Below are 12,085 nucleotides of genomic sequence, written 5' to 3' on the forward strand. Positions count from 1 at the left end.
TAAAAATTTGTTAAATTCTTGTCAGTTCATTAGGGGACCTTTCTAATGTTCTCATTCCTTTCCTAATCAGTAGCCATATCATAACTTCAAAATGTAAAAGATTCTTTTGGCAGTCAGTAATTTTGATTAATTCAATAGTTTCTTAGAGGCAGACCTCAACATATGAACAATGCTCTTGGGCTAACAAAGTCAGCAATGTGATGAATGATTTGCATAAGAACACAATGTTGGGGAAAGGATACCTTTAATCTTTATCACTAGGGAGCAGCTTGTCCACTTGTGAGTCTTCTCTGACACTCTTTATTGAGCTCTGAAAAGAGGAGAAAGAATAATTTTGAAATTAGAGGTGTATTAATGTATTAATTTTATTAAACAACTAGGGGCCCGGTGCACGAAATTCGTGCACCGGGTGTGTGTGTGGGGGTAGTGTCCCTCAGCCCAGCCTGCCCCCTCTCACATACTGGGAGCCCTCAGGCGTTGACCCCCATCACCCTCCAATCGCAGGATCGGCCCCTTGCCCAGGCCTGACGCCTCTGACAGAGGCGTCAGGCCTGGGCAGGGGACCCACATTTCCCCCCATCACTGGTTCTGCCCCCAGCCCAGGCCTGATGCCTCTGGCCCAGGCGTCAGGCCTGGGCAGGGGACCCCCAGACCCCTCCGATTGCTGGCTCTGCCCCTTGCCCAGGCCTGATGCCTCGGCCAGAGGTGTAGACTCCCATCACCCTCCGATCGCCTGATCAGCCCCTTGCCCAGGCCTGACGCCTCCGCCAGAGGTGTCAGGCTTGGACAAGGGACCCCCATCTCCCCCCGATCACTGGCTCTGACCCCCGCCCAGGCCTGAGGCCTCTGGCCCAGGAATCATGCCTGGGCAGGGGACCCCCATCTCCCTCTGATCGCTTGCTCCACCCCTCGCCCAAGCCTGACACCTCTGACCCAGGCTTCAGGCCTGGGCAAGGGGACCATCATATCCCCCCAATCCCCGGCTCCGCCCCCCACCCAGGCCTGATGCCTCTGGCCGAGGCGTCCGGCCGGGGCAGCGGGGACCCGCAGCGGCAGCAGCGCCGTGATCCCCCGCTCTGCCCCTGCCCAGGCCTAACACCTCTGGCCGAAGCATTAGGCCTGCGCAGGGGACCCCCAGCTCCCAGTGGTTGCAGGCTCCGCCCCTGCCCAGGCCTAACGCCCCTGGCCTAGCCATCCGGCCCGGGCAGCGGGGACCCGCAGTGGCAGCGGGGGGCGCCGCCATCGCGCGGGCTCCGCCCCTGCCCCTGCAGGACGCCTCTGGCTGAGGCATCCGGCTCGGGTAGCAGGGACCCGCGATCATGGGCTCCGCTTTAGGCACAGGCAAGGGACCCCTAGCTCTCGGGACTGCCAGTTTCGACCGTGCCCAGCTCCCATCGCTGGCTCCACCCCTACTTCCTGCTATCACTGGCCAGGGTGGCAAAGGCGCCTGATTTTCAGATCATGGCTGGGGGGCAGGGCAAAGGTGGCCCCAGGGCCGCCTTTGAACTGCCCCCCACCTCTTAGCTCCCCCCTGGGTTTCCCATCACTGTCAGTGGCAGGGAGCTTCTTCCTGCTTTCCCTTTCGCCTCCCTGCATGTGCCTACATATGCAAATTAGCCGCCATCTTGTTGGCAGTTAACTGCCATCTCAGTTGGCAGTTAATTTGCATATAGCCCTGATTACCCAATGAAAAGGGTAGTGCCGTACGCCAATTACCATTTTTCTCTTTTATTAGTGTAGATTTTGATTTCTCTGAAACTCTTAAAAAAATGATTTTGAAAATATCAGAAGATCACAGACATTCCAGAAAACTGGGATCTTAACCCAGCCAAAGGAATGACATTTCAATTTTTCAATTTTATTTATTATTTTGTTAGCTTTTGTTTTTCTTTTTTGTTCCCCCCCCTTTTTTTTGTTTGTTGCTTTTATTCTTTCTTCTTTCTTTGTTCTCCTTTTTTTGTTGTTTGTTCCTTTATTTCCTACTTCTGTACACATTATTTTTTCAACCACGTGAGCAAAAGACATGTGAGCGGTGCACTCTTGTCCAGGGAGCATTAGCCCCGTGAGCAGCCTGCGTCGAGCCAAAGAGAGGCAGCCTCATGTGGCCTGCCCCTATCCAAGGAGCAGCAGCTGTGTGAGCAGCCCGCTTCCCCATCCGAAGAGCAGCAACCACATGAGCAGTCTGACCTGTCCGAGGAGCAGCAGCTGAACAAGCATCTTGCCCTTGTCCAAGCAGCAGCAGCCGCACAAGCAGCCTGCCCAATCCAAGGAACAGCAGCTGTGTGCCCATCCGAGGAGCAGCAGTTCTGCAAGTGGCCTGGCCCCATTCGAGGAGCAGCGGCAGCCGAACCCGGTCCAAGAAACAGCAACCACATGAGCAGACCGGCCACATCTGGTGAGTGGCAGCTCTACACAGCATGCACCGGAGGAGCAGAGCCACAACAGCCTGCACCTGTCTGATGAGCAGCAGCCGATACTAGGAGCAGTAGCCCCACAAGCAGCCCACCACAGAGGAACAACAGCAGCATGCAGCCAGCCCCCAATCAAGGTTCAGCGGCCACGTGAGCAGTCCGCTCCAGGTCAAGGAGTAGCAGCTGCGTGCGTAGCCAGCCCCAACCAAGGAACAGCAGCTTCGTGATCAGCACATCCTCTGTCTCAGGAACAGATTCTGTGTGTGAAGCCTCCCCCCACCAGCCAGAGGAGCCACCACAACTGTGAACAGCACCCACCAGAGGAGCTGCTGCCAACTGAGGAGCAGCTGCTACAATAACCGCCAGAGGAGCAACCACAGCCCGAGGAGCCACTGCCACCCAAGGAGCAGTCGCTGAATGACTCAACATCTAGATATGTCGGTGAGATCAAACATGGGTACACAAAGAAACCCCCGAAAGAAAGAGAAGGAGGACTCGCCAGAAAAGCAGCTAAGTGAAACCGAGGCATGCATGACAGAAAAAGAATTCAGATTAAGGGTCCTAGAGTGCATAAACCGGATGAAGGAAAAACTCAACAACTTATGCAAGAAGCAAGAAGAAACAGATAAAAAAAATCAATAAATTATGTAAGAACCAAGAAGAAATGAAGAGAGATATAGCTGCAATAAAAAACACCATTGAAAGTTTCAACAGTAGACTAGGAGAAGCAGAGGACCAAATTAGCGAATTAGAAGACAGGGAAGCAAAACTCCCAAACTGAATTGCAATTGGCGAAAAAAAATTAAAAGACAGGAGGAGAGCCTAAAGGAGCTATGGAACAACATGAAACGAAACAACATGCGAATAATAGGGGTGCCAGAACAACAGAAAGAGGAACAAGACTTAGAAAACCTATTTGAAGAACTAATATCAGAAAACTTCCCTGAGGTGGGGAAGAAAAAAGAGTCACACAAGCACAGAGAGTCCCAAACAAGGTGACCTTAAAAGACCCACATCAACACACATCATAATTACCATGGCAAATGTTCAGGACAAAGAGAGAATCTTAAAGGCTGCAAGAGAGAGACGGAAAATTACATACAAGGGATCTCCCATTAGATTATCATATGATTTCTCAACTAAACACATCAGGCCAGAAAAGAATGGACGGAAATTTACACAGTGATGCAAAGCAAAGCAATGAATCCAAGAATACACTATCCAGCAAGACTATCATTCAAAATTGAAGGGGAAATAAGAAGCTTCACAGACAAAATAAGGCTAAGGGAGTTTATCAATACCAAGCCAGCAATGCAAGAAATGCTAAAGGGATCAGTGTAAAAAGAAGAAATAAAAAGCTCAGAAAGAAAACACACAGAAAAAATAGAAATGGCTACAAACAAGTACCTTTCAATAATAACTTCAAAGGTAAATGGACTAAATGCTCCAACCAAAAGACATCGAGTGGCTGAATGGATAAAAAGAAAAAAAACAAAAACAAAAACAAAAACAAAACAAAAAACATGACCCATACATTTGCTGTCCACAAGAGACTGACCTCAGAATCAGGGACTCACACAGACTGAAAGTGAAGGGATGGAAAAATATCTTTCAGGCAACTGGAAATGAAAATATAGCTGGGGTAGCAATACTTATATCTGACAAAATAGACCTCAAAGTGAAGGCCATAATAAGAGATAAGGGAGGCCACTTCATAATACTAAAGGATTGAATATACAGAGGATTTAACCCTGAAAAACATATATGCACTCAATACAGAAGCACCCAAATACATAAAAAAAAACTCCTGGAAGATATCAAGGGAGAGACTGACAACAATACAATCATAGTAGGGGACTTTAATACACCACTGACATCACTGGATAAATCCTCTAGACAAAAAAAAAAAATGGTAAAGAAACAGCAATCCTAAATGACTCACTAGATCAGATGGACTTAATTGACATCTTCAGAACATTTCACCCCAAAGCCACGGAATATACGTTCTTCTCAAGTGCTCATCGGACATATTCAAAAACAGACCACATACTGGGTCACAAACAAAGTCTCCCCAAATTCAAGAAGATTGAAATCATACCAAGCATTTCCTCAGACCACAAGGGCATGATACTAGAAATAAACTAGAATAAAAACAACTCAACATTTTCAAACACTTAGAAATAAAAACACTTAGGAGCTGAATAGCATGTTATTAAATATTGATTGGGTTACCAATGAGATCAAAGAAGAAATTAAAAACATCCTGGAAACTACTGACAATGAAAACACAACAATCCAAAACCTATGGCACACAATGAAAGCAGTCCTGAGAGGGAACTTTATAGCTCTACAGGTCTATCTCAACAAACAAGAAAAAATGGTAGTAAATCATCTAAAACTACCTCTCAAAGAATAAGAAAGAGAGCAACAAGGAAAGCCCAGAAGGAGCAAAAGGAAGGAGATAATAAAGATTAGAGCAGAAATACATGACATAGAGACAAAAAAAACAATACAGAAAATCAATGAAACCAAGAGCTTGTTCTTTGAAAGGATAAACAAGATTGTTGAACCTCTAGTCAGGCTCACCAAGAAATAAAGAGAGAGGACCCAAATAAACAAAATCAGAAATGATAATGGCGAAATAACAACAGACCCCAGAGAAATACAAATGATTGTTAAAAAATACTATGGACAACTCCACTCCAACAAACTAGACAACCTGGAGGAAAAGGACATATTCCTAGAAACATACGTCATTCCAAAACTCAATCAGGAAGAATCTAAAAATCTCAACAGGCCAATAACTATGGAAGAAATTGAAGAGTCATCAAAAAGCTTCCAGCAAACAAAAGCCCAGGACCACACGGCTTCACAGGGGACTTTTACCAAACATTCAAGGAAGAACTAAAACCTATCCTCCTCAGACTACTACAAAAAATTAAAGAGGAAGGAACACTTCCAAGCTCATTTTATGAAGCCAGCATCACCCTAATTCCAAAACCAGGTAAAGACAACACAATGAAAGAGAATTACAGGCCAATATCCCTCATGAACATAGATGCCAAAATCCTCAACAAAATCTTGGCAAATCAGATCCAGCAGTACATAAGAGAGATCATACACCATGAACAAGTAGGATTTATCCCAGGGATGCAAGGATGGTACAATATCCGCAAATCAATAAACATGATATACCACATAAACAAATTGAAAGAAAAAAAACACACAGTCATATCAACTGATACAGAAAAAGCATTTGACAAAATTCAACACCCATTTTTGATAAAACCTCTCAGCAAGGTAGGAATAGAAGGATCATACCTCAACATAATAGAAGCCATATATGACAAACCCACAGCCAACAGCATACTCAATGGGCAAAAACTAAAACCATTTCCCCTAAGAACAGGAACAAGACCGGGATGCCCACTCTCACCACTCCTGTTTGACAGTGTACTGGAAGTATTAGCCACTGCAATTAGACAAGAAGAAGAAGAAATAAAAGGCATCCAAATTGGAAAAGAAGAAGTAAAACTGTCTTTATTTGCAGATGATATGATATTATACATAAAAAAAACCTAAATACTCCATCAAAAAACTATTAGACTTAATAAATGAATCTGGCAATGTAGCAGGATACAAAATTACTGCCAAGAAGTCAATGGCATTTCTATGCACCAATAGTGAACTTACCGAAAGAGAGACTTAAAAAGCAATCCCATTTACCATCGCACCAAAAAATACTAAGCTACCTAGAAATAAACTTAACTAAAGAGGTAAAAGACCTCTATTCAGAAAATATTCATGTTCTTGGATTGGTAGAATCAACATCATTAAAATGTCCATAATACCCAAAGAAATGTATAAATTCAAGGCACTTTCCATTAAAATACCAATGGCATATTTCACAGACCTAGAACGAACTCTCAAAAAATTCATCTGGAATGAAAAAAGACCCCAAATAGCTGCAGCGATCCTGAGAAAGAACAATGTAGGTGGGATCTCAATACCAGGTATCAAGTTGTATTACAAAGCCACTGTTCTCAAAACTGCCTGGTACTGGCACAAGAACAGACATATAGATCAATGGAATAGAACAGACAGCCCAGAAACGGGCCCGAACCAATATTCTCAATTAATATTTGACAAAGGAGGCAAGAACATACAATGGAGTCCAGATAGTCCCTTCAATAAATGGTGTTGGGACAATTGGACAGATACATGCAAGAAAATGAAACTAGACCGCCAACTTACACCACACACAAAAATAAACTCAACATGGATAAAGGACTTAAATATACGACCAGAAACCATTAGAATATTAGAAGAATCCAAAGGCAACAAAATCTCAGACATATGCCAAAGCAATTTCTTCACCGATACAGTTCCTATGGAATTGGAAACTAAACAGAAATAAACAAATGGGACTACATCAAAATAAAAAGCTTCTGCACAGCAAAGAAACTATCAACAAAACAACAAGAAAACCCACTGCATGGGAGAACATATTTGCCAATGTTATCACCGATAAGTTTTTAATCTCCAACTAGGGAACTCATACAACTTAATAAAAGGGAGATAATCCAATCAAAAAATTGGCAAAGGACCTAAATAGACACCTTTCAAAAGAGGACATTCAGAAAGCCAAGAGACATATGAAAACATGCTCAAAGTCACTGAAATCATCCGAGTGATGCCAATCAAAACAACAATGAGGTACCACCTCACACCTGTCAGAATGGCTATCATCAACAAATCCACAAAACACAAGTGCTGGAGTGGATGTGGAGAAAAAGGAACACTCGTGCACTGCTGGTGAGAATGCAGACTGGGGCAGCCACTATGGAAGACAGTATGGAGTTTCTCAAAAAACTACAAATGGAACTCCCATTTGACCCTGTGATCCCACTTCTAGGAATATATCCCAAGAAACCAGAAACACCAATCAGAAAGGATATATGCACTCCTATGTTCATAGCAGCACAATTCACCATAGGTAAGATCTGGAAACAGCCTAAGTGCCCATCAGTAGATGAATGGGTTAAAAAACTGTGGTACATCTACACGATGGAATACTATGCTGCTGTAAAAAAGAAGGAACTCTTACCATTTGCAACAGAATGGATGGAACTGGAGAGCATTATGCTAAGTGAAATAAGCCGGTCAATGAAGGAAAAATACCACATGATCTCACTCATTTATGGATAATAAAGACCATTATAAACTTATGATCAAAAATAGATACAGAGGCAGAGCTGCCTCAAACAAACTGTCAAACTACAGCGGGAAAGCCGGGGAGGGCTGGGTGGCTGGAGAGGGGTGACAAGAGATCAACTGAAGGATTTGTATGCATGCATATAAGCATAACCAATGGACATAAGACACTGGGGGTAAGCGAGGCCAGGGGATTGTCAAGGGCGGGAAAAAAAGGAGACATATGTAATACTCTTTATAATACTTTAAGCAATAAAACAATAAAAAATACTAAAATAAAAAATAAAATAAAATAAAATATCAGAGAGGAATGGAGAGGGAGAGATAGAAACATCAGCAATGAGAATCATTGATTGGCTGCCTCCTGTACGTCCCTCACTGGGGATCGAGCCAGCAACCTGGGTTATGTGTCCAGACCAGGAATCAAACTGTGACCTTCTGACTCATAGGTCAACACTCAATCACTGAGCCATGCTGGTTGGGCTGAAAACTTTTTGAAATATACAGTAGGTCCTCGGGTTATATCGCGACATAACGCGATTTTCCCCGTTAAGTCGGAACCCACCTATAGAATCACCTACATCACTCACATGGAGCACATACACAGCAGTAATGAAGTGAAAGAGTGAAAAAAAAAAATTAAAGCAAGATAACAATTCCTGACCTTTACTTGTGGCAGATAATAAAAAACAAAGCACATATGTACATATGTCGAAATGACGGAACTTTTTTTTATTAACACTGTAAATGGGAGATAGTGATGTAACCGCAAAACAACATACATCGAGTTCAACGTAACCCGAGGACTGCCTAAATATAATTTGAGTCCAAAACGTTGACTTTTAGATGTGAAATTTAGCAAGCACTCTAACTGTCCTGTGCGCATTCTCAATAGCCATAGTATTCTAGACTTATGTAATATATTAGAGGCCCAGTGCATGAAATTCGTGCACTCAGGGGGTCCCTCAGCCCGGCCAGAACCCTCTCACATTCTGGGAGCCCTCGGGGGATGTCCCACTGATCGCTTCGCGATGCTACAGAGGTGGGAGAGGCTCCCACCACCACCGCTGCGCTCGCCAGCCATGAGCCCTATGGGAGCGCACTGATCACCAGGATGCAGCTTCTGTATTGAGCATCGGTCCCTGGTGGTCAGTGCCCATCATAATGACTGGTCATTCTGCGGTTCAACCATTTGCATATTAGGATTTTATTATATAGAATTCATGTCTCAGATAGTACCAATCCATTTGTTTTTCATTGATAGCACTTTCATTCTTGTTCTGAAAATAATGAGATAGCTCCAATTTTACAAACCTTACCAATCAAGATCTGTTCACTCTTTGGCCCAAGCAAAGGAGATAACATTTTGTCAGAAGTGTAATATACATACGACTTGAGGCTCCATTTGAATTTTGGATTTCCTCTGCTGTTACCTTTTGTCTCCAACTCCTGTCCCAAGGTTTTCTAACAAACCACAGAAGCCCTCACATCCTCACATACAGACCACTGGTCCATAGCATCAGTACCTTATCCACCTTCTTCAGGTCTTGGTCCTTTTGGGTGATATGCATGTATTTCTTTAAAGCATATTCACCACAAACAGATTTGTCTTTCATTTCCTGAGCACTCACTTCTAATTCTTTCTCCATTTCCGTCTTGAAAGACTCTTCAATAATCTGCTGTAAATAGATGACCAGCAAAATAGGAGATACACATATACATTTTAAAAACACATAGTACTATAACTCTGTTTCTTTATGTGACATGTGCATGACAGAAAACTGTTTCATTCGTTGCTACTATCAAAGTGGCACAAATATATCATGTAATGAAGAATAGGAATTACTGTGCCTAAAGTGTCTGTGTTCCAGATCAAATGAGCCAGGAATTCAAGGAACATGATACAGAAGATTAATCTACGTAAGGTCCAGCAGGCATGAGAAGTAGCAGGGTAATCCATCTGCCTGGGACCAGAATCAGGACATAGAAAGTCAAAGACAATGAGGAGGGAGGAGGGCAGGGCAGCCTGAGGAAGCCACCAGATTGGCAGCCACCTCCCCCAGTTTCTTCTGGTACTAGCCAGCTGACCTTGAAACCCCTTACACAGGGAAGTTCTACAGCAAAGCAGAGTCCATCTCCTTTCCGAGTGTGTTTTCAGGAACATGAGAATGCATGCTCACAGACTTGCAAAGCTCCCTTTTCCTATGAGACTCCTATTATGCCCATGTACAGCCCTTTTCAGTGGGCTTAAGCACAGGAGAGGATTGGGATGCCTGCAGCAAGCTTTTTAAAAGTTACCTACTAGCATGGAGAACTGAGCTATGCTTATTATACCTTTTCTCGATCCAGTTTTTCTAGTTTTCTCCGTTCTCTTTCCAAAGCTTTCTGTTCATTCTGCCTTCTTTCTTCTCTCAGCTTCTGTTCTTTCAGCAGGTTCCATATTCTTTCTTCTTCACTCTCTTCTCTAACTTCTTTCTCATCTGCACCTAAAGAGACAGAAAATAAAGAGCAGAGGCCCAGGGAGACAGCTCAACTCTCAGTTGATTGTGTTGGCCTGCTGATCCATCTTCATGGTCTCGCAGCCTCCAGCCCCACACCTGGCACAGCATCTGCCTTTTACTTTACTTAGATGAAAACAAGTCACCCTTGCCATGAACAACTTCAACTGTCCTCCTGCCACAACACATTTCCTTATCTTCCTCACCCCTTCTTCTGTACTCTGCCCTTCGCAAGCCTTGCATTTCTGCCTCTATCCTCAGTTGTAACTCTCTATTTAGGATTCTAACTTAAACATTAGTCTGTATTTATACAGCAGTTGTATAACTCTTCCCCTAATTCCCACAAAAGCAATCGAGCCTCTCCCGCCCAGAACAGTACAAAATTAGTACAAAACCAGCACCCCGCCCCTGAACCCCCCTAGTCATCTTACCAACATTTCCCACTTGCCCTGGGCCGATCCCTTCCTGGAGTTTTAGCTATTACCTCTGCCCTGATCATTCTCACATCTTTTTCTCTAGCACAGATCCCTCCCCGAGTCTCATCCGCATTTCTGGCCAGTTCCCTACCATCAACACTTGGAAATCCCACAGCATCAGCTTCAGACCTGAAGTTATAATTCCTGTCCCTTTTTATCATGCCTTTCTACACTACATTCACTCATCCACCAGGGCTTACAGGCTCTAACTCCCCCAGATACTGCAATAAGACTACCTCTCACCTTTTACCTGGACAGCTGAGCTGAAATAACCTAATCAATGTGCTCACCCTGACATCAGTCTCTCTGCCTTCAAGCAACCACCATCAGCAGCACCCTTCATTTCCTGAAAAGAAGACCTGGATTTCTGTTGCTGTCTCTGCTCTGGTGGTGTCCACACCTTCTTTCCGGACTGACCTGAAATAGTACACTACTTCTGCACTGGGAACACTGCACCTCCAGCAGCAGACTCATGCTACCTGGGTATATTTGTGCCTCCCTTGCTCTGTGCTTTGCTTTCAATCTCTCCCTAACCTAATACTCACTTCCTCCCACCTCTCCCACACAACCCCACCACTGAGCAAGCGCCCAGGACCCTGAAAAAAGAGATAAACGAACAGAAGAATATACCATGTTCATGGACTGGTAGAATTAATATCATTAAAATGTGCCTACTATCCAAAGCAATCCTTAGATTCAATGCAATCACTATTAAAATGCCAAGTGCATATTTCACAGATCTAGAAATATGCAAAAAATTTATATTTGCATATAAATTTGAATGTTCTGAACATTCAAATGAGATACAGAACACTGAAAAAGACCCCAAAATAGCCACAACATTCGTTTTTGTTTTTGTGTGTTTTTTTTTCGGTATAGCAAAGGCGGAGATTTGTTAAAGAACAAGTACAGACTCCAAAGTAGGGAGGGGGAAAGAGTACCACAGAACAGACTCCCACATAGGGAGGGGGGTAGGGTCCCCTAGCCTCAACATTCTTGAGAAACAGGAACAAATGAGACTACATTGAACTAAAAAAACTTCTGCAAAGCAAAAAAAAATCAGCATCAAAATGAAAAGGGAATCCACTGTATTGGAGCACATATTTGCCAATAATACATATGGTAAGGGGTTAATTTCCAAAACACATAAAGTACTCCTATAATCCACCAAAAGAAAAACAACCCCATTAAATGTGGACAGAAAATCTAAATAGATACTTCTCCAAAGACAACATACAAATGGCAAGAGACATGAAGATAGGCTCAATGTCACTAATTATTAGAGAGATGCAAATTAAAATGACAATGAGGTGCCACTGCAAACCAGCCAGAATAGCAACCATTAATAAGTCATACAATAAGTGCTGGTGAGGTTGTGGATAAGAAGGAACCTTAGCACACTTCTGGCTAAGGAATACAAGATACAGCCACTAAGTAAAACAGTATTCCTAAAGTGACACCTCTCCACCACCACATTTACACAGTA

General features: G+C 43.5%; 1 protein-coding gene across 1 annotated transcript in view; it reads right to left on the minus strand.

Annotated features, from left to right (window-relative positions):
• Positions 1-244: 244 nt before the first annotated feature.
• Positions 245-12,085, minus strand: part of LOC308512321 (centriole and centriolar satellite protein OFD1-like) — a gene marked incomplete at both ends in the record, with an annotated part of 142,593 nt that continues 130,752 nt past the window's right edge. Inside the window, 3 exon segments of the mRNA XM_081082101.1 lie at positions 245-310; positions 9,152-9,304; positions 9,960-10,111. Of these exon segments, the coding sequence (XP_080938227.1) occupies positions 245-310; positions 9,152-9,304; positions 9,960-10,111 (371 nt within the window).

This window comes from Myotis nattereri (genome assembly GCF_964212035.1).
Source record: "Myotis nattereri genome assembly, chromosome: Y".
Taxonomy (NCBI): Eukaryota; Metazoa; Chordata; class Mammalia; order Chiroptera; family Vespertilionidae; genus Myotis; species Myotis nattereri.